The sequence below is a fragment of the Euleptes europaea genome, chromosome 2 (assembly GCF_029931775.1).
Source record: "Euleptes europaea isolate rEulEur1 chromosome 2, rEulEur1.hap1, whole genome shotgun sequence".
In the NCBI taxonomy this organism is placed as follows: domain Eukaryota; kingdom Metazoa; phylum Chordata; class Lepidosauria; order Squamata; family Sphaerodactylidae; genus Euleptes; species Euleptes europaea.
Genome location: NC_079313.1, coordinates 43,376,447 through 43,402,940, shown reverse-complemented (window position 1 = coordinate 43,402,940; position 26,494 = coordinate 43,376,447). Strand labels below are relative to the sequence as shown.

Sequence of the window (26,494 nt, the reverse complement as noted above, 5' to 3'; positions counted from 1 at the left end):
GAGCTTCACTGAGCTCTCTCTAAACAGATACAAAAAATGAAGGTACATGTGCCAAGACAGCATAGGGTGCGTCAGCTTGAAGTTTTCTCTCAAGTATTGGGTATATTTGCAGTTTTGCTTGTATAAAACTAAGGCATTTATATCTTTTAAATTACATAACTGTGTCAAATATTGCAATTTTATATAGTGAGTAAATGATGCATTTTATGTCGTTAAAGCAGTAAAATTACATTTAGGATTGATAGGATAGTAAGTATTGTATATATTCCAATTTTCCCCAAAATTTCCATTCCACAAACCCACAAAAAAGGGTTTTTCCCCATTTTTTCAAACTTTTTGGGAATTTTACATCTCTAGTTATCATCCTCATTAAATGTGGGGGAAGAAATTGCAATAATTATCTGTTTCATATATAATGTTTTGCCTAAACAAGTCTACAGGGAAAAGTTGATGTCATTTGTGTATGTTAGTATATGTTTTTTTCCACCAGTGTTCACTGAGGTCATTCCTGAGTTATCCAAAAGACACCCAAAATTGAAAAGACACCCAGAATTGCTGTACTTTTGAAGACAATGATCACATCCAGTCATCTGTTCTGCATACTAGACTAAATGATCTGTTTGTACTCACTTTGTCCTATATGACAACTACATATTTGCCTGTGATCATATTCAGAAATATTAGTATGAGTTAGCTGCCAGACTGGTATAGCTAGCTCAGGGGCTTTAGCAAATTACCTGCCTTTTTTGCTGAAAACTACATTGGTTCCTCATACAGTGACATCCACTCATCACCTAGACCTTAACCTAACATCATATGAAAACAAATCATATGCCCAGGCCACCTCTGTGAGTTCCCAGGATGGACTGGATGCCTGAAATGCTCTTCCTCCCCTCCCCATGAAGTTCCCCTATCTGAAACTAGCAACCATGGGGCTGCTGTCTTGAACAAAAATGGCACTCTAAACTGTTTGAAGGAAAGATGGAATGCAAATGTGATGAATAAACCAGATGGGACATGAAGATAGCTGAAAATGTTGCCTGTGTGTGTGGCAATATCCCTGTTTTTCTTCTATCTCTGCACTGTCTAGTTTAGGCTTGTCCAAACTGCGGTCCCCTGGCCGCAGGAGGCCCAGGATGGCTATGAATGTGGCCCAACACAAAATTGTAAACTTACTTAAAACAATATGAATCAGCTATTGTCAGTGTTCGTGTATTTTATGTGCGGCCCAAGTTAGTGTTAGTGTATTTTATGTGCAGCCCAAGACAATTCTTCTTCTTCCAATGTGGCCCAGGGAAGCCAAAAGATTGGACACCCCGGTCTAGTTTATAGATAGCATACGTATTTCAGAGTTGGTGAGGAATTCTGTAAGAGGAAATGTTTATGCGAACATACCATCATAGATTGCTCTTTATCTCTTCCTTGATCGCAAGGGGGGGTGAGAAGTTTAGAAAGAAGTTGCTTTCCTAAGCCATTTTGACATTTCTCTGCTTCTTTCATGGGCTTTACCCAGTTTCCCACAGAGTTCTAGTCCCTCTTTAAGTATTTGATCTTTGACTCTTGTTTTCCGTTTAAATGTCCCCCCTCCACTTCTGTCCAGGTTCCTTCCCTTTATGTCAAAATTTACTTGCATGTGATTGTATAGAAGAAAACGGCTACGTTAGTATGCAAAAGGCTTATGTCATAGGTGTCAGATACAAATTATTTGAAGGGTCCAAACCATCAGCCAGCAAAACCTCAGGGATCACACCATTGCAACCCAATGTTTCAATTCTATAAGCATTGGTTCCCTTGTTTTATTCCTGATGTCCCACACCAGGTTTCTCACAGCCTGGTATAAGTCTCAAACAATGAAATATTCACTGGAGATTTAAAATGGTAATTTAAAAAAATGGAGATTGGAATGGAATGGAGATTTTAAAAAACAGAATCAACACTCAGTGTCTTCTTCCTGAGGACTGCTTAGTTCCCTCTCATTAATGTGGGAAAGGAAGAAAGGATTTCCCCAGACAGGAACCAAACATCTGTTGAGAAAGAAATGCATGATTAGGTACACTCATTAGAGAATAAGTAAGGTTCTCAATTATTTATTTATTTCAAATGTTTATAGGCCACACTTTCTCCACAAAATGTAAACTGAAATATATGTTTCGTTATAAGCCTAGATTTACATCCGAGCAATGATTGGAATGGCTCTTGTTTGACAGAGTTTGAGATACCTCTAGAGCAGGGGTGTCAAACTCAGTTGTTACGAGGGCCGGATATGACATAAATGTCACTTGGTCGGGCCGGGCCATGCCTCGCCAGCCCAGATTTAGAGTGGGGTGTGTGTGGCTGGCTTGCGGGCTGGATAAGAGCTCTCAGGCGGCTGGATTCAGCCCGTGGGCCTTATGTTTGACACCCCTGCTCTAGAGGGTCAGTGACTTGAGCATTGCTGTAACAAATTTATCTAGTGCCAAATACAAAGAAGAATGTGGGCCTTTATGCATGTAAGTGTACATTTGAATTTCAAGTTCATATTCTTGTGAAGTTTCACTTGTAAAGGGTATTTGTGATGAACTTAAACCAGATAATATAATCTCAAATAAAGGGTAGGAGTAATTCTTCTTTTTTTAAAACAAGATTGTGTAGCTAGGTTCATGGTTGACATTTGGGCAGCTATTTTTTCTTTGCAGATGTCCTCAAAAGAAGTGTGTGGTGTCCAGAAGTTCTGTTTCAGCACCCCTGCAGGCTGCGATCCACGTGACCCAAACTGTTACTTTATGTCATCAGAGGCGTTGGAAAGCGGTGGTTTTAGATTTGAAATGAGCGGACTGTCCGATGGATATGTAGCTATTGGCTTTTCCGACGACAATATTATGGTGAGATAAATGTTGCAAAGCAAAAACGGGAGCAGGTGGATGTGTGTTTTAGATATTGCTCGTATGTGAAAGAAAAACCTAAATTCTAACTGTCGAGCAGAAGGACCAGCCAAGCAAACGTGGCAGTTATAACTGATCTACGGGCAGTAATGGAGAAACTTAAAATGTAATCTTGGGTAGTTGCTTTTGTGGCCTTGATGATGGTAGTGGTGGTGGTGGTGATGATGATAATGGAATGCCACCCAAAATTCATATTAATTGGTTTAGATGTAATGACAATTAATTGGTTTAGATGTACACCACGCCAGCGTGGGTTTGATTCCCCACTCCTCCACATGAGCAGCGGAGGCTAATCTGGTGATCTGGATTTATTTCCCCGTTCCTACACACGAAGCCAGCTGGGTGACCTTGGGTTAGTCACGCTCTCTCAACCCTGCCTACCTCACAGCATGTCTGTTGTGGGGAGGAGAAGGGAAGGTGATTGTAAGCCGGTTTGATTCTTAAGTGGTAGAGAAAGTCGGCATATAAAAACCAACTCTTCTTCTTTTTCAAACTGTGGTTTGATTTTATGTGAATTAGCTCATTTCTCCCTTTCACTCCTCCCCCTTCAGTTTACAATCGCTTATTCAGATAGCTACCACCTACTTAGTGCAAACAATAGTTTGCTAATACAATGAACTGCCAAACTATGGTTACATATTAGCAGTAATGTTCTTCATTAGTTACCTGGATAGGATGCTGCTGATGCAACGCATCTTCAGAGCCACTCCTTGTGTGCTTTAGTTCTAGTTGTCCAGATGGAGGATGACTCAGCTTTTTCAAACTTGAACTTGCTTCTTGGGCTGGATGCATAGCTCCCCTACTGCAGGGGTGAAAATAAGTCAGTAGTGAATCCCAGTAAGAAAGTGGCCAAAGTGGTACCTCCTGTCTTCTGTCCTACTCCCTCAACAATCCTGCTGTGCATACCACTCTTTGCCATGCTCGATCAGACTCACTGATAAACTGTGGAATTTGAGCCATCTGGATCCACTGTTGGCTGGAATGGGACTGTTGTGCACAGGTGTATTAGATGGTAACTGGCTGTGCACAGCACTGACTAGCTGACAGTTTTAGTCCATATTTATCCTTCTCTGGAACAGTTTTATAATATTTTACAAATGGGGTGTACTCTTTTTTTTTTTAAAGTTGTTGACTGAATGGATAAATACATGGGCACTTCTGGGAGAGAGAGGGAAGAGGGGCTACAGCCAATCAGTGCTGTCCACAGCTAGCAACCAACTAATCAGCATCATATACAGGCAGCTCTGCCATATAACTTTCAGAACTAGAAGAAAGGGGAAGCTCGGTTTGTATTGCAGATATGTTGGTATGCACCCTAACAGCAAGATAATAAAAGTTTTAGTTCAGCTAGCACAACTAGTGGTGGTTGGAGCATTGAATTGGGACTATTGCAGCCAGCAAATTATATAAAGTACAACTAGCAGTGGCTGGAGTATTGAACTAGAAGCTGGGAGCCATGGAAGCTTGCTGGGTAACTGTTTCTCAGCCTAGCCTATTCCTTTCCTTTATTTCTTTATTCCATCCTTTATGCTTATAGACCAACAGGTCATAAGCAAAACAAATGCAATGCATTCCATAATACATAAATAACCAAACATACAAAAACATAATATCTAAATAGTACAGTTAAAAAGAGGTATTAAAAACCATAGATAAATTTTTTTGCCACAGCGAGGGTTACAGCCTAGCCTACCTCACAGGGTTGCGGTTGTGAGGATAAATTGGAGGAGGAAAGAATGATGCAATAGCCCGCTTTGAGAAAACTGGGGTATAAATATATATTATCTCATGTAATTCTGCAAAGCTCTATTTCTGATATTTCTGGCCTTCTAGTGTTGTCTACTCAGGCTCCTCTAGGCTTTTAAGCATTATACCTTTTAACCTCCAGATCTGCAGTCCCATCTGAAATGAAAGACTTGAAAAGCAAACAGTTTCATATTTGTTAGCAGGTCTATAAGTGTCATGAACAAAAAATGCCACATTTCCCTTGTGTTAGTTGTAGGGTGATAAACAAATGTAAGTTGAGCTTATCCTCAGTAATAACTGCTGGAGGATGAACCTATTGTGCTGCCTTTATTTATGTATCTAAATCTTTTCCTAGGGGAATGATGACATCTACATTTGTGTTAAGAATGCTTCGGATCACATTGAAGTTCAACGTGCCTTCTCAACGGGGCGTACTACTCCAAGTAATAAACCTCTGGTACTAACAATGTCTTTCACTCCTTCTATTTTTAAAAACAGTGTTCTAAGTATTATACAGAACATAGTAGGATGTGGTCACTGCTGCCCTGCTCCCCTTTGCCTGAAGTGTTTCAAGAGTGAAGCATCACACTTCCCCTGATGCAACTGTTCAGAATTTTCCTTTCCTTGCTGACTTAAAAAAAGAAAAGCATTTGTTGTGCCACCACAAGTAATTTCTACATTAGTTTGGTCTGTGAGTGAGTACAAGAAAAGGAACTGACTTCTAAACTGGATTGTGGTGTTTGCTCTTTTCCCCCCAAGGAATAGGTGGCAGGGACCTAGTAGTACATATATTTACTGAAAATACTCATGTGGATGTTCAAATGTTCAGTATAAATTTTTTCACAGGAATCATTCCCCCCAAAAGCACTTATAGTGGGCCCTCAATTATTCCTTATGCTAAAGAAAATGAAGAGCTATTTCAGGAGTTGCAAAATAATTTTAATTGATTGCTGTTGATTACTAATGATTTATATATTTATAAATGTATAACTGTACAATAACATGGCCAAACATATTAATAATTAATCGGGTTTTTTAAAGGGGAAGGTGGAAATTTTGGCAACATCTTTTAACAACGGACTCATCAGATGTTCTTTCATTTCAAGAAATGCCATATCAACTCAATCAAGAGCTGGTGACAGTTTGTATTACGTATTTTTGGTTCATGGGCCATCATCAGCAGGTGAGTTCTATGTCAAAGCAGAAAGGGGAGACATTTACAAGAGTAATTTGATTACTTGAAAACTAAAGAACAGCTGAAAAGCCTTAACTGTAGCAAGTATTTTAGAGTAGTCAAGAGACTTTTATTACCCTAGTGTGCGCATGCTAGGTATTTACAGATAATGCCACTCATTAAAACCTGTCATGGCACACACAAGCTCTTTAGGTTCTGGACTGATTCATAACATTATTATTCTTACAATATATGGATGAACATATTAAATAATCCTGAAATGTTTATAGTTTGTTTAGCATATAGCTAGAGAGTGACCAGAGGCAAGGATAGACAGGATTCCTATAATTGGTTCTTGTAGGTTATCCGGGTTGTGTAACCGTGGTCTTGGAATTCCTATAACTTCAATAATTTTGTAGAAGAGGGCATTTAAGCTGGTGCAGTTTACCTTACATTGTAAGATTCACCTGCTGAAGTACCCTCTTCTGTTGAACAATTAAAGCTACAGGTTCTCTTCCCCCCTTCGCTCTAGATACAGTGCCATCTTAAGCAGAGTTACACCCTTCTGTGTCCACTAAAGTCTGTGGGTTTAGAAAGGTGTAACTCAGTTTAGGATGTCATTGATGGGTAGCTGTTTTTCCCAACATGTTGCATAATCTGAGGCAGAGCTTCATCTCTTGCAGAGGAAGGCACTGCCATTGCTAGTTATTCTTCTTTTCTTTTAAATATTCAAAGGGCAGATACTGAAGCATCAAAGGACACCCTCCATCACTAAACAGAGGGTGAACATTTCAAGTTCTGAAACACAAGGTGGCTCCTGGTCTACACCGTTGATTATTAAGGCTCATGGTAAATGATTGAGAGCAAATTCACAGTGTTGTTTCTTTCTGGCTTTTGTGGTACCATGTGAAGGCAATCCTAGTGCTCAAGGGTGACAGATACAAAGGGAAAACATTTTGTCTGCACCTTCTTCTGTTCCTTCCTGCAGGGACTACCCTTGCTAAATTGTACCAGTCTTTCACCACAGTCCAACCCTAAGCAGAGTTAACAGTTATTCTGTTTTGGATTTTGTTTAGGACTGCACTGTTACTTACCTTACAGGTTCTGAAGGATATGAAGGTCTTTATTTTATAAAAGATTCCCTGTGGTCTCTTTATCTTGTAATGGGCTGTGCTTGGACACTGTGATAGCCCTCTAGTATTACTGCATGTATAATTCTTGCTCAGTGCACCCCTGCACTAAACATCTTGCTGAGTGATTATTAGGGTGATCCTTAGAAGGGTGTGACTTGATTTAGGGTTACACTGTAGGAGCCACTTTAAATGTTACTTTATAAACTTGAATTCAGATGCATGTAAAAATGCATGTCGAATTACCAAGGAAGTTATACTTAATTATAGAATTATAATAATTATAGGAGGAGGGAGACTTGTCTTGGTAGTAGCATATGCGAAAAGGATCTCGGGATCTTAGTAGATCATACACTGAACATGTGTCAGTGGTATGATGTGGTAGCTAAAAAGGCAAATGCAGTTTGGGGCCATATCAACAGATGTATAGTGTCTAGATCACATAAAATTATAGTATCACTTTGATTTGGTTAGACCTCACTTGGAGTACTGTGTTCAGTTTTGGGCACCACATTTAAGAAAGATGTTGATAAGCTGGAACATGTCCAGAGGAGGTCGACAAAGATGGTGATCTTGTTCTGGAGATCATGTCATATGAGGAAAGGTTGAAGGAGCTCTGTATGTTTAGCCTGGAGAAGAAACGACTAAGAGGTGATATGATAGCCATCTTCAAGTATTTGAAGGGCTGTCATATAGAGGATGGAGCAGAGTTGTTTTCTGTTAGCCCAGAAGGTCAGACCGGAACCGACAGGTTGAAATTAAATCAAAAGAATTTTCAGCTGAACATTAGGAAGAATTTCCTGAGAGAGCTGTTCCTCAATGAACAGGTTTCCTCAGGAGGTGGTGGGCTCTCATTCTTTGAATGTTTTTAAGCAGAGGCTAGTCAGCCATTCGACAGTAATGCTGATTCTATGACTCACTATGAATTTAGGCAGATTGTTTGAGAAAGGGCAGGAAGAGATGGTCCAATGCTCGGCTGTTTTGGCCTTTTATTATATGCCCAAGGTAATGCCGATCACTAGTTTGAGGTCAGGAAGGAATTTTCCTCCAGGCCAGATTGACCCAGGGATCTTGGAGGGGTTTTGCCTTCCTCTGGGCCCAGAGCAGGGGTCACTGGGGGAGTGGGGAGGTAGCTGTGAATTCCCTGCATTGTTTAGGGGGTTGGATTAGATGACCCTTCATGCTTACCCGTGCAGTTGAAGAAGTAGCATCCCAAGATATAGTACACTGGGCAAAAATTTGTTGGAATTACTGAAATGCTTTAATAAATGAAAATTTCTCTCTCCTTTCTGCTGGTTGTTTTTAAGGAGCTCTTATGTTGGTTGCTTGGATGACCACAGGCAGCATAGGAATGGTATTTGCTAGGTACTTGAAGTCCATTAAAAAACCTCTTCTGGGAAAAGATATTTGGTTTCAGATATGTACATAAATCAGTCTGATCTGTGATTGGACAGAGTGGGCTGTTGTTTGGTTAGGTCCAGAAAACAAGATGCAAATAGATAGAGATACCTTACAGGGGCAGTTTCTGTTGGTGAAAGTATATCTGAGCTTTTCAACTGCACAGATAACTGGTTGGTTGAATTTTTTAAAAGGGTAAATAAAAATCAATCAATTTAAAAAATTTAAAATGATTTTTATCTACATTGTTTTTTAAATTTAAATCAGATATTTAAAAATGCTTTTTGAGAAAAATCTATTTAAGATACATTATAGTCCAAAGGATATTCACCATGAAACAAGGATTAATTTTTAATTATGTTGTATGAGGCTGTATATTCATGCCATGTTTAAAATTTTTGGTAAATGAATTCCATTAGTCCATTTACAATGTCATGCTATTCCAGAGGGTTCTTTAGGGCCATTTATGCATGAGAGGTTTTGCCTTGGATTCGCCGCTTTCTAGGTGCACATTTTCCCCAGCCTAATTCTCAAAAATAAAAAATAAAATAAACCCCCATGCAGAGTTTTGAGAATTCAGATGAGGGAAATGTGCATCTAGAGAGCAGCAAATCCAAGGCAAAACTTCCCATGCATAAACGGCCTAAGATTATTTTGGGCAGTTTTTTTGTCTAGAAGATATTATCACAGATGCTTGGTTTTGTAGTTCTCAAAACTGTGCATTTGTGTCTGCAGAGATAACATGCCTCTTCTTCACAGAAAAAATGTTATAAAATAAACATAGAGTTGAGGAAAAAATTTTAATCCTTTTTTTTTTTTTTTTTTGCAAATCTATGTATACGGAATTAATCCCTTACCTCTTAAGGGCTAAGTTTCAAAAATTTCAATTAATAGACGATTGTTTGGAGTGGAATAGATCTGCACAAGTAGCTAAGTGTGAGGGGGGGGCAAGCAGATTGTACAAGCAAGAATGAGTCTCTATGTAGAAAACCATGATTTAAATCTAGTCTTACTGACTAGTGATTTAAATCAAATCCACCCTGTTTTTAAATAATGTAAATCAACGTAAAAGGTTTTTATCTCAATTCTCAACCAAAGTTTTTTGAGGCAGGAAACAATGATAACATAAATAAAAACAATTCATACAAGAACAGTATTTTTTAAAAAATAAATTCACAGCTTTATTCACAGAAATATATGCAAATTTTCTGCTTCTTTCTGATTAACAATGGGATTCAATTAGAAACAAACACCTTGCATATCCTTTCTCAAACACAAATGGGCTTAATAGCAAAACTTGGCATTTATATAATATTTTTGCAAATGTTCAAAGCATTGCAGATGCATTATTTCATAAACTTTTACAGCAGCCTGGTAAGGTCACTTTTATTGATCTTCCATTGCAGATTGGGGTGGAGGATGAGAAAATATTAGCTTGCCTGAATAAGTTTGTGGCTGGGTCATACTTCACATGCTGTGCTTTACATGCATTCGCTACAGGAAGTTGTAGCCATAGTACAGCTGCGAGTTCCCATTGGCATCTTACGTGAAACATAACATGTAGTTTGGCCCTGAGTCATACTTAAACTGAAGACCTCACAGTCTTAGGCATTCTAAAGCAACAGCCTCACTTGTATATCTGTTGTGTATCTTTCAACCATAAAGGTAGTAATTGCGGCAGGAGGCAAACATTTTTTGGCCCAATTGCTGGGGAAAAATGCAACATCTACCTATGAAGATGTTGTGGGAAACAAAATGGACAGGAGGAGACAAGGGTTGCACTTGGAGACATGCTTGGAGCAAGCAACCCCACAGGGCACTGCCACTGGATTCACTTTGTGCAGATTTGGGTAGTGATGAAGGGCATAAGCCATGCCTGTTGCCTTCTCCCACACCGCTGGCCCCAGCAGTGCTGACAGTGCCCTTAGTTGCTTGAGCAAAGGTCTAGGTGCCAAACAAAATGGTCTAGCATGCTGAGCCAGTGTGGTGTAGTGGGTAATAGCAGTGGACTCTAATCTGGAGAACCAGCTTTGATTCCCCACTCCTCCACATGAGTGGCAGACTCTAATCTGGTGAGCTGGATTGGTTTCCCCACTCCTACACATGAAGCCTGCTGGGTGCACTTGGGCTAGTCACAGTTCTCTCCACTCTCTCTCAGCCCCATCTACCTCACAAGCCGGTTTGAGACTCCTTAAAGGTAGAGAAAACCGGGGTATAAAAATCAACTCCACCTCCTCCTAGTGTGCCACTGTTGTTTCACATGCCAGGGGTTGCTTACCCTTATATTAAAATGACAAAAACAGAGCCTCTCAATCATGCTTCATGCTATTACTCCAGGTCTTTGTGTTTCAATGGTATTGCCATGTATAGCAAGATACTATCATCTAGTGTGTTATGCTGTGCCTGGGATTTCTGTCTTCCTTTATGTAGGAATGAAATTTTCTAACCTTTTGTTTGTTTGTTTGTTTTCCACATTTGTATCCTGCCCACCCCAGCAAGCCAGCTCAGGGCAGGTCAAGGCAGCCATTCTGTATATCCATTACTACTGAAGTAGATCAGCCTCTATAAATCCTGAACACCTTCATTTGGGCTTTGGGTTTTACACATTTCTGCCTGCAGATGGTGAAAGAGAATCAATAATTCTATTTAAGAAGGGATTGTTCCCATGGCTGTTGAGAAAGAAATAATATGTTTTAAAATGTCCATTCTGTAGGAGAGTGACATATCAGTTAAACAGAAACAATTCTTTATATTTTATTGTTGTCATCTAATTTAAATCTTTGATTTCCCCCCCCTTTTAGATTCACTTTTGGGTGATGCTGCTAACTGTAGCTGCAACAATAGTTGCTTTCATATTGGCCTTTGTATCAAGAAAAGGATGGAGTAGTGTAAGTTGTGTAAATTAAGAAAAATCTGACATCGAAAGCCCTGGGCAACAACTCATTTTGGAAAACGAGGACTTCTTTCAGTACTTTTAAAATGTACATAGTACTTAGAAAAAAGCTGTTTGGTTCTTTTTGACTTCAGAAATATGGACAATTGTCATTTGTTGAGGTAGTCCGGTTTGCATACGCTGGCTTTTCCACCTTGTTTTCATTTGGGAAGTGAATAAACCCCTATGGAATTTTAAAGCTGATTCCTATGGCTCCTGACAGTTTTGTAAAAAGTGTGTAATTTAGTGCTGAACTGATATTCTTTCAGTCCTTCACATATGGGAGAAAAAGGATTCCTGCAGGGTAAAGAATTAATATTATTTCAGTGTTGACAAACTGAAATACATGCGATGTCCTCTATTTTCATCTACCTCAAAAAATGTCTACTGGCTTTTTTGTGGCATTTATTTTGATACAAACAAAAAAATTAAAACTTTTGTAGCGGGTAAGGAATTACCCTTTTTCAATTAGGTGATTTCACGGTATTAACAAGGCAGGTATGTCAATTATAAACTTTCTTCCACAGGGGGCAGAAGCTCATGCCATTATTGGGTGCATTGTTATGATTCTGTCTTTTTTTCAGCCACTGATAGCTTTTTGTCGCCCTTCTCCTCAAAATAACAGGTTTGTATATCATACATTTAATAAGAAAACGTTATGTGTAGATATTTACTGTTTTTGCTGTAGAAGGATGTTTAACTTGGTCAAAACTGTTCTGGAATATAGCAAACAGTTCTTTCTCATTTCTTATTTGACATTTTCACAACGGTAGGCCAACACTTCTGGAGATTCATTTTAAGTATAAGCAACTATATGCATGTACTTTTCTTCTTGCGTCTTTGCATGTTTAAAAGTGTATAGTGGTTTCCACATGGGGATAGGCTTGTAAAGATTCCCTGTTGCTGCTGATACTGCACAGTGGATATTTCCCCACAGTTTCTTCCCTGTTCCCCTGGCAGTGGCCATTCTACCTCCCTCAAACAGCTAGGTCACAGTGGCTTTTTCAGTAGATTTTTAAAAATAACCATTTTAATATTGATATATCAATGTAATGTTATAAAAATCTGTGTATCAGCTTCTCTGAATTCCCAGCTTTCATTTTTAATACAGTAAGTTTCTAGCCTCTTTTGTTGTGGAGACATGCATTTCCTTGTATATTTTCACCATGAAAGGGGCTAGAATTTGCAATCCAGTTTTTCCTATCTCCATTTTGTTCTTGCAACCTGTGAAATAGATTAAGCTGAGAGGAAGAAACTGGCCCAAAGTCACCCAGTGAGCTTTATGGTTGAGTGGGGATTTGAACCTGGATTTTCCCAGTCATAACCCAACATTGTAACCGCTACACCAGTTGCCTACCTTCAGTAAATTATGTCTGTGCAAGGTTAACAAGCTATTGCAAAATGTATGACTGTTTCTGCAGGTTAGGTAAAGTCATGCTAGTGATTTTGAAGTCAACTTTTTGTGTAACGCCTTGAGGGCAGGGAGTCAGGAAATTTACCACGTACTTCCCTACAATTATCTAAAAACATTTCAGAGTACGAACGCAGCTGGAGTAATTCCTGTTTATACTAGAACACTTCTTTGGTAGCCTGCCTGTACTGGTTTTTATCCAACTCTACAAGACACTGTGCTCTCTCAGGAGTATGCTCTACAGGCATTAAGTGTATTGCTGTAAAATAATCTTGCCTCTTTCACAAATAGAGCAAGATGATTAAGCATGGCTTCCTTGTAGCACAATCTACTCATTGCGGAGAAGGTGCAAATATCATATCCAAAAGGGGTAGGGCTGCTTGAGCAGCTTTTCCCTACCCAAACAGCACCCTCCCTCCCAGTGATTCACTGCTTGGCTTACAAAATGCCAGATTAGGAGGAACTCAGATGGTTTAGTCCATGGGTGTCAAACATAAGGCCCAAGGGCCTGATCAGGCCCCTTGAGGTCTCTTATCCGGCCCGCAGGCCAGCCGAGGTAGCCGCCCCCCCCACTCCTGATCTGGGCTGACAAGCCCATGTGAACTCGCCAGCTGAGGCAGCCGCCTCCCCCAGTCCCGAGGTATCAATTACCAAAAACTGTTAAATAAAAGAAAATACTGTAAGAGTGTTATTGTTTTAAGCTTGTTGATATTTTAAGTGAAAAATAAAAGTACAAAAATAACATTAATTGGTTTTGCCTGTGTCTTCTATAAGGTTTGTATCTTTGGTACCTGGCATTAAATTTTATGGCACACATGGCCTGGCCTGACCAAGTGACATTTATGTCATAACCGGCACTCGTAACAAATGAGTTCGACACCCCTGGTTTAGTTTATACACTTGTGTATAATCATTGCTGAATGCAAGGGATCTTCATACGTTGTCGCAGAGAGTTCCCCAAAATCATACAAGACTTGTTCAGTGTATAGGCATGGGTCTACTTCTCTTCCCCTAGCTACTTGATTCAAACCTTGTCAGAAACGAGATGTCAAGCAACAGGAGGATCCCAGCTTCCTGCACCAGCCATCCTAAAGACACATTTATAGTGACTGAAGCTGCATCCACATTATCACTGCATGTTGTGCCACAGCAGTCATTCACCACCTGAATTATCTTGTGCGCACAAGAAAATCCAATTGCAGATGATCTGCTGCTGCACATCACTAGTGGAATGGAATAATATGTGGACACTTTTTATCACCCTCAGCTGCCCACATAAGTTGTTTCCATTCTGCTGGCTGTGTTGGAACTCCAGCTTCTGGCCTAACCCACCTAGGAGGAGTGGGGAACTCTTAGTTCTCTTTGCATACTTACTGACATACTTATGGAGGCTTTCAGTTCCTTAGGGAAGCAAGAGAGGTGGTGGGAGAGCCTGTGGATCCCCAAGCTTTGACTACAAAGTAGGCACGCACAGTGTAATTCTCATGAGGGCTGGTTCATATGTTATGGCACGTCCTCCACATGTCTGCCCTGATAGTTGCCATCAGTCATGCGCTGGGGGTTCCATGGTTTGAACTTAATTCCCAAGCGTGTGTGGACCTGACTCTGAGACAGTGGCACATGGAGAATGGCGGCCTCTTTAGCCTTCCCACCTGTGCTGTTTTTCCAGCTATAGAAAGTCTGGAGCGCTGCTCCTTGCCCCATTTAGGGAAATTATGTATAACCCTCAGTGGGGCAAATGATGGCTCCCGGTGACTTTTTCAGGTCGGAAACACAGCACAAGAGGGAAGCCTTAAGACCCCTCTCCCTGTTTGCTTTGCATTGGTTCTGCATGCACCTGGGAAGCAATCTCTGAGCACACAACTCTCAGTGCATGCCTAATCCAGTGCAGACATGGGGCAGGGGGACACAAGGACTTCGTAACCTGAGAACTGGCACAGAGTGCAAGAACTGAGTTCAACGCTGCCCTTTGCCCGGATGTACTGAGATATTGAATAATCTGTGTCTTGGTTATACTAGTTTTCTGTTGGAGACACTTGGCTAGCAAAAAGGAGGACTTGTTGCACTAGAAACTCACTCTAATCAAGATAAACTAGCTTGCATATCTATCATGTTTAAGCTGTAGATTTGTGTTTGTTTGTTTGTTTATATCCCACCTTTCTGTCAGAACTGACTTATTACTGATTGTATCGTTTGGTTGTGGCCTAATGAAGATAAAGTCACACACACACACGCACAAAATAGACAAAGTCCTTTGTCTTAGTAAAACAACCTTTACTCACTAAAATCAGGGAATGGGTCACTGGGAGATTAAAACAAATAATCCTTTCTACATGGCTAACGTTACCTATACTTGCCAGATACTCCTGGCAGGTACTAAGATTACACACGAGGCATTTCTAAGTAAAAGAACTGCCCCTCCATCCTTCCAGGTTGATGGTCAAAAGTTAACTGAGACTGTGCTTTCTCTTCTAAACAAAGGATATAGAGAAAGAGCAGTAAAAGCAGATTGCTTGTGTACGTGACAAGCTGCATGTGCGCAACGATGCTCTCACTGACCAAATGCTAAATTAACATATTGCAGGTTACATCATACCTTTGAACTGGTTAACATTTGTGTTTGTTTGTTTGTTTATATCCCACCTTTCACCCCAGTGGGGACCCAAAGCAGCTTACATCGTTCTCCTCTTCTCCATTTTATCCTCACAACAACCCTGTGAGGTAGGTTAGGCTGAGTGTGTGTGACTGGCCCAAGGTCACCCAGAAAGCTTCCATGGCACAAGTGGGGATTCAAATCTGGATTTTTTAGATCCTAGTCCGACACTTTAACCACTGCAACCACACTGGATGGTTGGATCCAGTCTCCATATTCAGACATTTGTGCTGGCAGAGTCTGATTAAACTTTATTATCTAATTATTAGAGACTGAAACTGAGTGCAGGAATTGTAGGATTGTAATTACCAAGATGCTCTGTTATGAGTGTCTCCAGTTTTTCTAGCATAAATTGCATTAATCAGACGCAGAGAGGCACACTGTCACAAGGGGCTGATTGATTAGAAATCTCAGATAGCAAGAACTGACCATGGCTTTTTTTCAGAGCCAAAGCTCTTGGGCTGTATGAAATAATAACAAAAAATGTCTTTGAACAGGTGCAGGGAACAATTCCCTGAATCACTGAGTAACCACAACCAATCCACACACATCTGGCATCAGGCTAAGATTATAGAGCAGAGGGCATGAAATCCTGATTCAACAGCTGTCTATATAGTCCTGTGTACTGTAGTAGATACAGTGTGCAGGAGTAATGATAGCAGTCCTATGGTTTATTTGTGGTGGCCATCTGCAGAATTTTTCTGCACTGTACATGGAAATTTCCACTCAATCCGCCAGTATGTTCCCCACTTAAAATGGATTTGCTAACATTGCCCGGAAAGATACAGCAATATTTCTATACACTGGAGGAACCCCTCCAATAGAGAGCTTTTATGTTAGCTCGTTTTAACTCTTTCCCATCCACGGTTCTTTATGGGAGATTTACAAAAACTCCCTTTAACAAGAGACTATGTCCATGTGGAATGGCCCAGCCAGATTCCTTTCAACACATTATCCTAGATTGTCATTTACATGAGGAACCCCGCAAAAAATTTATATTACCTTTAATTAGCAAATTGATGGCCCCTTACAGAACAACCATATGTCAATTCCTGCTGAATGACTTCATGACTCAGGTTACGGTGAAGGTAGCAGAGTTTTTGGTGAAAGTGGTTAAGGTTAAGATTCAATCCTAAATATTAATTGATTGTAATTTTTTATGAAACGCCTGTTATTTCTGATCTCCTGACCATAACTATTTATGCCAAGAAAGGTTATATGTATGTACATGGAAATTGGAAGAATATTAGTGGATCTATATATGTGTATGAATAAATTGGAGTACTTGGTAGGGTTGTGGGTATTATAATGTCTTATTTAAACTGTCCTTGTGATGAAATAGAACAGCGATCCCCAATATGGCACCTATGGAGACCAAGGAGGCAGTATGATTCCTGGAGGCTGCTTGCTTTTCAAGGGAAAAAATGCAAAGACTTTTTTTGGGGAACAGAAAAAATTGAGGATGCTAGAGGTTATGTCCTAACAGCTGACTGACTAACAAAGTGCTGAGATTGCCCTGGGCCTTCAATTTGAGCTTAGGCACAGACCTTATGTCTCTGGTAGGGTTGCCAGGTCCCTCTTCTCAACCGGCAGGAGATTTTGGGGGCAGAGCCTGAAGAGGGCAGGGTTTGGGGAGGGACTTCAGTGGCATAGAGTTCAGTTGCCAAAGGGGCCATTTTTCTCCAGGTGAACTGATCTCTATCGGCTGGAGATCAGTTGAATTAGCAGGAGATCTCCTGCTACTACCTGGCAGTTGGGAACCCTAGTCTTGGCATGGCAACCTTTCCTTGTGGCAGTGCAGGGAGAACATCCTCCCTTTTCTTAGGAAACTGACACCAAACAGCAAAACAAAGAGCTGATCTGGCCCCATTTGCAGCCATTTTGTGATGGCCCCACCCCAAAGGCAGGCATTTTGTGATTGGCTCCTTCCCCATGATAGCCATTTTGTGGTGGTACTGCTACCCTTTTTCAAATTCCAAAAGTGCCTGCAGACTCTACAAGCTTGGGAGCTGCTTGTGTGTCTCTTCTACTCCAGAAGGCTGCCAAAAGCCACCCTGCAAAATCAGGACCACGTTCCTGGGAAAAGCTGTCCATATTATTGCTGTATCTCGAGATATTTAAACCAAGGCTTCAGGCACTTTCCAGGGGACAATATCTAATGTTTTCCTGGATGGTAACTAAAATAATATTATCCATTGTAATGCAGTAGTTTTTTTTAAAGCCACACAGCTTTTATGAGGTCCAGTGTTTCAGGACTTGTGGAAAACAAACATTCACCTTATTCACCAGTTTGGGATTTGAAGTAAATGCATCCATGTAGTGGCTATGTCATTTTTTCCCCAGTGCCGGCCCTGGGTGTGCTAGTTTAGAAGGAATTCTCGATTTGTTACTGAAAGAGAACCTTGCCACCCACTCACAGTCTGTTCCATCACACGTAGGCATGAAACCTTATCCCTGCCTAATGTTTACACCTTAAAGAACAAAGATATCTGACACAGAGTTTTGCATTGCATCAACAGGAGGTTCGTTTTTAATTGGTTTCACATGCTAAATGCATTAGTCATCAAAGTATTGGCGGGTAAGTGGATGTTTCTTTCTGACTTTCAAGTACAAATGCTCAGTTCCCATTGAATTAGATAGTCTAGAAATTTGCATGACTTTGATGGCATATAGCTTATTAAAAAAATCAGGCAACTGCAATGGAATGTGAACACCCTGATCCTAATTCCAGGGGTAGGCAGTAGCTTGATAGAGGCAAGGAACTAATATACATAAGGACAATTTGATTGGATCTGATTCTTATTTACATAGCCTCAGAACGTAAGTTGTTTTAAGAGAAAGTTTTTATCTTTTGATAGAGCATTCCTTACTTCTGAGGACAAAATTCCTCAGGAGGCCAGGAAGGGGCTGCTCCGGCATTGGGGCCCCTCACGTCGGTGTTCGGGCTGCCATAAGTGGCCCCAATGCTGGTGGATAGGCCTGGATGCCGGTTTCTTGGTGCTGCCATGGCAGCACCTCCCCAGGACACCGATGGGGCCTTCCATTGGCGTCCCACTGTCGTAAAGTCCCGCACCAGCGCTCCAGGAGGCGTTCCAGCATCCCTGGGGGCGTTCTTGGGGCATGCTGGTCCCCTTTCAGCCTGGCATGCTGGTGGTGAGAACAATGGTGCTGTGTCTGCTTTTTAGCAGGTGCAGCCTCACTGTTCTCTATGGGTGGAAAGCCCCATTTAAAATTTAAAAAGCCTTTAAAAGGCTTTTTTGGGGGGTTTTGGTGCCTGGGAAACAGATTAGGAGCGGCGCCTCCTCCCCGCCATCCCCACCCGCCAAAAGCTCAGGAATGCAGACTGATGTAAGGCTGCGGGCTAAAACCACAGCTGGTGCTGGGGTGCCGGGGGGAGGCGGAGGAGGGCGCAAGGGCAGGGGAAGAGGGGGAGATAGAGGCGCGGGTCTGGAGGGGGAGGAGCTGTTGCCATTGCAATTGGGAGAGGCATGGGTGGGGGGAAAGGAGCCGCTACTGCTGTCAGGGAGGGGGGGAGAGGCACAGGTGGGGGAAAGGAGCTGCTGCTGCTGCCCCTCATTTATTTGTTTATCCCTGTCCCCGTGTGTTCAATTTTTTGAGATCAAAGACGTGGAATAGGACAGGGACAAACAAATGCGAAGGCAGCCATGCGTTAATGGCCTGAGTAAAAGTGAGATAGTAAAATCAGCTCATAATAATATTTTAATGCCATCAGAAAGATCTGATTCCCCTAGGTCATTAGGTGCTTCCACGTTAATAATTTAATTTGAAAGTATGAGGATTCATTCCTTTCCTTTTCCTTTTATCCCTTAGAAGCTCCTTGATCAATTGATCTTGAGCAGCATATATCTAGTGTTGGAGGGATATAAGGACTGAAACAAATCTTGCCACTGACAATGTAGCCTTGGGGTCCCTATCACTTAGTAAAAAAGGCATTATGTCAGTCACAGAGGCATTGGATTTGTATATTAAAAGGGGGGAAATATAGTGCGATCGAAGTTCCTCGTAAAAGCGGCATTCCAAAAGGGCATGGGCTAATGAGTCAATAGAGCCAGAGGAGCAAGGGCAGATCCTGTCTGAGTATGGTATATTCAGAATTCTGCCCTGCATTACCATAGAAGGGTTAGCATTCAATCTAGCCAAGCAAAAAGCTCTACAGAGACGAGGAGTTGTTAGATAATATGTATAGGCAGGCAGACCACGTGGAGAGGGTATTCCGAAGAACTGGGATGAACAGATGCGACGAGCACGAAAAGTAGTGCTGTTGTAATCAAGCTCTTTAATGCGCTTTTTAATTTTGGCAAAAGCTTCAGTTTTCCCAAGATCTAATAACATATCCTGCGAGAAGCCCAACAACGCCAGTTTCTCATCTAAGATTTTTTGCCATGAGGATTTAAAAGGGTCATGCTTCAGAGAAGCTAGGAACCCCTCAGTGCTAAAGCACAGTTTAAGGTGTAGTTTAAAGGCGGCCAACCACGCCCTAGCTTCAAGTGACATTTGGCCAAACTCGGAACGAAGAGTAACGCCAGCAACACATCGAGGGGCATTTAGAATTTTTCGTAAAAACTGAAGCAGTGGACGATCTATAGATTCATTGATGACTGTAATCCAGATGGCAACACCAAAGAGGATAATTGGGGTAATTTTCAGGTTAAAAACCGGAATAGCCACCTTTGGTGTGAAAAAAATTGACAATAGCACCAACCCCAGGTTTAATTTTGTTGGACACTGCTTTTTGATGGGCATTCCAATTTAGGTTACGGGGAAAAAGAATGCCAAGGTAAACAAACTCCTTGACTTGGTCAACCTCAAAGCCATCTAATACCCAGCGAAAAAGAGGCAATTTTCTCCTCTTAGTGAAGATCATAATCTTAGATTTATGATGGTTTATTTTAAGACCTTCCCTAGAGCAGTACTCAGAAAAAGTTAGCAAAGATCTTTTCAAACCAATTCTTGTGCGGGACAGGAGAACTGCATCGTCAGCATAGAGTAGAATCGGGGTGGGATGACTTGCAAGCTTTGGGGGGTGGCAAAACTCTGAGAAATTGGTTGCCATATCATTCAGGTATAGGTTAAACAAGAGAGGAGCAAGGAGGCAACCTTGTCTAACTGAGGATTCATTCATTCAGGTTTAATGGAGGAGTCTAGATTGTTGTTGGCATCTTTTGCAACAATCTATTGTTCTGTTTCATGGTGATAAAAAAAATCATAAAACAAATTTAGTGCCAGGTTTCCAATGAGGTTTCTCATGATTACTATCCCTTTAAATTATCTTCATTTCTTTGTAGTTCCTGTTTAATCCTGTTCGTTCATGAATCATTTGTTGATCCCACATACCCAAGCAAAGCAAGAATTAATAATTAATCCCTGCTTTTCTCTTTATTTTTATGGCTGTTAACACTACACATTGCAAACTAAATAATGCCCCTCGATGTGTTGCTGGCATTACTCTTCGTTCCGAGTTTGGCCAAATGTCACTTGAAGCTAGGGCGTGGTTGGCCGCCTTTAAACTACACCTTAAACTGCTTTAGCACTGAGGGGTTCCTAGCTTCTCTGAAGCATGACCCTTTTAAATCTTCATGGCAAAAAATCTTAGATGAGAAACTGGCGTTGTTGGGCTTCTCGCAGGATATGTTATTAGATCTTGGGAAAACTGAAGCTTTTACCAAAATTAAAAAGCGCATTAAAGAGCTTGATTATAACACAGTGGTTCCCAACCTTTTTTTGACCAGGGACCACTAGGACTTTTTTGTTCGGTGCAGGGACCCCAAGGTTCAAAATAAAAATTCAGGGAATTTGAAAATAAACTTTAATCATAACTGTTAGTTAAACAATAAACTTAGAATAATATTTGATATATATTTTATAATAGAGAACTTTTAATTGAAAATATTAATTTATTATGGGTTTATAACTTTGTTTCGCGGACCTTAATTTAGTTCTCGCGGACCCCTGGGGGTCCATGGACCCCCGGTTGGGAACCAGTGTTATAACAGCACTACTTTTCGTGCTCGTCTCATCTGTTCATCCCAGTTCTTCGGAATACCCCCTCCACGTGGTCTGCCTGCCTATACATATTATCTGACAACTCCTCATCTCTGTAGAGCTTTTTGCTTGGCTAGATTGAATGCTAACCCTTCTATGGTAATGCAGGGCAGAATTCTGAATATACCATACTCAGACAGGATCTGCCCTTGCTCTTCTGGCTCTATTGACTCATTAGCCCATGCCCTTTTGGAATGCCGCTTTTACGAGGAACTTCGATCGCACTATATTTCCCCCCTTTTAATATACAAATCCAATGCCTCTGTGACTGACATAATGCCTTTTTTACTAAGCGATAGGGACCCCAAGGCTACATTGTCAGTGGCAAGATTTGTTTCAATCCTTATATCCTTCCAACACTAGATATATGCTGCTCAAGATCAATTGATCAAGGAACTTCTAAGGGATAAAAGGAAAAGGAAAATAAACTAAATAATGAATGGTAGCTTTGGCTGAAAAGTGAGAAGCAGGACTTAATCCCCTCTCCCCGCAGGGAGGGGAGCAAGAACTTATAAGTAAGATCTTTGAATATTTTTGTCCGCTGCATAGAAACAAAATAATTGGAAATGTATGTTGGCATACGCTAAATTTAATTTAGTGCAAACTGCTAGTGTGGTCTTTTTAGTACATTTCCATTTACACAAGGGGTCTAGTATATGTAGAATCTTCTGTTGGATCTAACCCTTCAACTGTAAAGCAAACAAAATTGCAGGGAGAATAGATCATTTGTTGTATCCCAAATAAACATATAGTAGCCTTCTGCTTGTGGTCAGTTATGCACAGCCGGTTAGTCTTGCAATTCTCCCGCGAATGTCCTGATTCTATGCGGGGATTATGCATGACATTCCCCTTCCTTGGGGCTCAGCCTGCTTCCATTCTGCGATTTCCCCAGGTTTTCCAATCCCTGTTTTATCCCGACAATTATCTTCCACATAATTCATGATTCTTTTGTAGGTGCGTTGTTCATCCGCAGGTCGATCTTTCCACTGCTTGTTCTACTTTTCCCCTCCTCCCATTTTCCCTCCTTCCCTGATTTCCAAAATTCCCCCCCATATTCGGCCATTACTCTCCCGTCGTGTCCAGGTTTTTAAAAATATATATTGTGTTGGTATATTGGTATTTCAACGGTTTTTTCAGATAAGAGAGCCTTTCTGTGCATGGTTACACTGTCTGGCTTCTAAAGCAGGTGCAGGATTGCAGCTTTGACTATCGTGAATCAGGTCACTGAGATAAATTTTATACATTTGACAGAATAAAATGGTAAAACTTTTCTGGACTATATTCATGAGGGATGCAGCGAAGGAAGGCTAAATGTGTGTGCTTCCATGAAAAGCACTTGTGCATAGAAAAACAGACTGTTGGGACAAAGGCTAGGATAATTTTGTTTTAACTGGAGGAGCAGTCAACTATACAGTACAGTCCTCAAAAAGCTTTACCACTGATTCTACTGAATGTATTAACTGCCCTTAGAATTTGGAACAGGAAACTGGAATGTGCCATAAAAGGGCTGTCACCTAAATCTAACTTGCTTGCCGTGGTTTTTCTATTTTTTACCTTAGATGCTGACCTATTTCTGGGACTACAAATGCTCAGCTCTCCTAACCACTGGATGGTTAAAACAATGGGCGGCTTTGTGGGCTGGGAGGCATTAATAGCCATCACACTGGATGTAAATCTCTGGTTGAAAAAGAGAGGTACAGTTTGATTCTGATTCACACATACAAATGTTTGCTGCCTGTATTTAATAAAGCAACAAGGCAAAGCAGAATTTAGTAACATTCCTATCTTTTACATTTTTCAGAAATATATGATGATTCACAAGCCAAGGTAATCATCCCCCCAGTCTTAAGCAATTTATTTTATAGCCATCTAGGACTGTGACGATGCTGTAAAATAGAATGTCTACTTCAATAGGAGAAGTTGGTTATTTTTAAAAGAGCATGTTTTGCTTTTAAACGTTTTCCTCCAGTACTGTTTTCCTGTTGAAAAAATGCTTTTACCTCTTGCAGGGGGGAAATAAGATAACTGCCATGTGAAGAAAAAGTCATTCATCCCTTTGTCATCCCTTTATCATCCCTTTGTCATCCAGATACAGTTGTATGTGGAAACAAACAAACAAAAACTCTTTTAAGCCAGTCACCAGTCCTAAATCAACACTGCAGGATAGTCAGGAAAACAAGGAGTTATTTTGAAAGTTCTAAGGGAACTAGTTACATGTTAGTGCATGCAACGATGTCCCAATCCCCCTTTTAAAAATGCAAAGCCTCTTTGGGAGGGTGGAATTTACAGCAGAGAATGGAGAGGGAAGGGTTATTTCGCTACTGCCATTTCTCTGCTCTAAATCTCCCCAGTAGGGTTTTCCCTGCAAGTTTTCAGACACATGTTTGCCTTGCAGGGGGAAAAGCAGCTGATGGGTGAATATTGAAGGAGCAAAGGAACTGCAGGTGTGGAAAGAGTTACAAACCCTTTTCGTCCTCCAGCCATTTCTTGGCTCTCAGTTCTCCCTACCAGAAGAGGCGTTGCTTTTGTTCAAGGTGTTGCCCCTGTTCAGTGGTCAGTCTTAGCCATAAAGCATCCAGGGTGGCTGCTCTGGGCCTTGACTGGGGTATGCCTTCCCACAGAGGAGAAGAACAGGAAGAGCTGGCAGGTGTGCAGCCTGCCTTCTCCCACTGGGGCTCAAGAAATGGCTGGACAGCTGGACAGCCACCCTATGCATGCACCTGCCCATTCACGGGAGGGTAGAAAGGAAGTGCATTAATCAATTAGGTGCAAAGATTGCCACCTGGCAGAGGACAAGGGCAGCCCCTTCCTTGAGCCTGGTAGCCCAGGTGGAAGGGGGTGTGGTGGCAGTGATTTGGGGGCCCAGCCTGTACTTTTGTTCAGGGCCCCAGAATCACTAAAATGGTGGAATTAACGAAAAGAGGGGAAAAAATCAACCTTAGCAAGACAGACAGAGAACCTAAAAGTTGAGCTGCAAATTTATACAATATACTGATATTGTTTATTATATAGCATACACCCAATTAAAAACACTAGGCCCCAAAATTAGTCGGATCAATTAAAAGACTCTAAAAAGATCATTGCTAATTTACAAACATGGTTGATGATCATAAATATATGTAAATGACCAATAGACAAACACGTTTCGGCCTATGGGGGCTTGCCCAACCTGTACTTTTGTTCAGAGCCCCAGAATCACGAAGACTGGCACTATTACAAGTTATCCGTGGTTTGCCTGTAGAGATTTGCTCAGTAGTAGGTGCTAAGTGGTATAGGAAGACTAAGGTTAACAGATATTTTGAATGTAAAAATATATGTGTGTGTATAAATATATATAGTAAAAATCCATGCAAAAGACAATTTTCACTTAAAGTTAATATTTGTTTTTCCTTTTAGGTGAAAAGTGAAATATTACTGCTGCTAATATATCTGTGTGGCAGTCTGGCATTTGTAATCGCCCTCCTTGTGGGTATTGGAAAAAGCTAACATGGGAGAAGTATGAAAGCTTTTGGTACTCACATATAGCACAAAAGAAGATGACAGAAAATTCTTATTTCCTCAGTTTAGTTTCTAGCAGTGGCCACTGATTACTTACTGAAAGCATTGGATAAATATACTGCATAATCTTGTCTGACCATGATTCATCATAAAAAGTGCCATTTTCCAAAGGAAGCTCCAAATTCAGGAATGGGTTCACTTTAAATACCTGGTATGTTTTTACATACTGCAGAAAATCTGCATATTTGGCCTTAAGTACACAACATATTTATGGTAGATTTCAAGCAATAGCAAAGGAAAATGTTGCCTTTCACGTGATGATGCCATAATAGTCAGCAGGTGTTTTTCTCTGGTGTATCATTTCATTAGAGTTAGTGTAGGACTTGCAGAGCCATTCTAAGAAAAGTTACACCCTTCTAAATCCATTGAAGTCAATGGACTTAGAGGGATGCAGCTGTTCTTAGGATTGTACTGTTAATCACTATACTTTGTATAAAAAGTTGAAAACACAATCTGAGTGTCTTTGTATGAGCAAACTCTGAGGCTGTAGTTCTACAACAATTTCCTTGCAAGTAAACCTTACTGACTGGTTTGGAGTTTGTTCTTGATTATCATTCCAGTCCCAAAGATCTGTGGATGCTCTGATACGTATGATTTCTTACAAGTACAGGCTGCCTAATTCACCCCCCCTTTTTTTTTTACTGGAGAAGCCCAAAGATCTGTGGATGCTCTGATACGTATGATTTCTTACAAGTACAGGCTGCCTAATTCACCCCCCCTTTTTTTTTTTACTGGAGAAGCCCAAAGATCTGTGGATGCTCTGATACATATGATTTCTTACAAGTACAGGCTGCCTAATTCACCCCCCCCCTTTTTTTTTTTACTGGAGAAGCCCAATCTGTTATTGCATTCCTTGGTATGATTATCAGGTCTCTCTATGGAAATGAATGGGAGCTTATTGAGGCTGGGAGAACTCTGCCTTTTGTCGGCTCGTGGCATACATATTTTATTATTATGATCACCAGATTCATATGTTTTAACATGATTTGGCTGTTCTTATATCCCTAATCTAATCAATATTACTAAGGGGTTGGTGTATTCCCATGTTTAAAAATAATAGCAAAAGGTGAATATTGTATGCACCAGCATTAATTCAGAAGCAGTACATTCCAGTTACCAGATAGGAACAAAGAGCACCAACGTCATACTTCATTTGCAAGCTTCCAAGCATCATCTGGCCAGGATTTCTTGGTGGGGGGTAGGGATGCCAGCCGCCAGTTGGTACCTGGGGATCTCCTCGAATTACAGCTCATCTCCAGACTACAGAGATCACTTCCCCTAGAGAAAATGGAGAGCGGAGAGCGGACTCTATGGCATTGTACCTAGGGCTGCCAGGTCCCCCTTCTCCTCCAGTGGGAGCTTTTGGGGCACGAGACCTTTTACCAGTGGTAAAAGGCCCCTTGCAATGCGTTTACACCCGGACGTGCACCCTCAGGTGGTTGGCAGGCAGAGAGGCAAATTACCAGGGGTTTGCCCGCCACCACTGGGCACCTGGCAACCCTAATTGT

General features: G+C 41.1%; 1 protein-coding gene across 1 annotated transcript in view; it reads left to right on the top strand.

Annotated features, from left to right (window-relative positions):
- Positions 1-25,006, top strand: part of LOC130473852 (putative ferric-chelate reductase 1) — a 31,358-nt gene extending 6,352 nt beyond the window's left edge. Inside the window, exons 5-15 of the mRNA XM_056845462.1 lie at positions 2,676-2,861; positions 5,023-5,124; positions 5,709-5,850; positions 6,577-6,690; positions 8,279-8,386; positions 11,169-11,257; positions 11,829-11,926; positions 17,885-17,943; positions 22,988-23,122; positions 23,230-23,255; positions 24,825-25,006. Of these exons, the coding sequence (XP_056701440.1) occupies positions 2,676-2,861; positions 5,023-5,124; positions 5,709-5,850; positions 6,577-6,690; positions 8,279-8,386; positions 11,169-11,257; positions 11,829-11,926; positions 17,885-17,943; positions 22,988-23,122; positions 23,230-23,255; positions 24,825-24,914 (1,149 nt within the window). The 3' untranslated portion in view covers positions 24,915-25,006. The remainder of the gene's footprint in view (positions 1-2,675; positions 2,862-5,022; positions 5,125-5,708; positions 5,851-6,576; positions 6,691-8,278; positions 8,387-11,168; positions 11,258-11,828; positions 11,927-17,884; positions 17,944-22,987; positions 23,123-23,229; positions 23,256-24,824) is intronic.
- Positions 25,007-26,494: the final 1,488 nt, after the last annotated feature.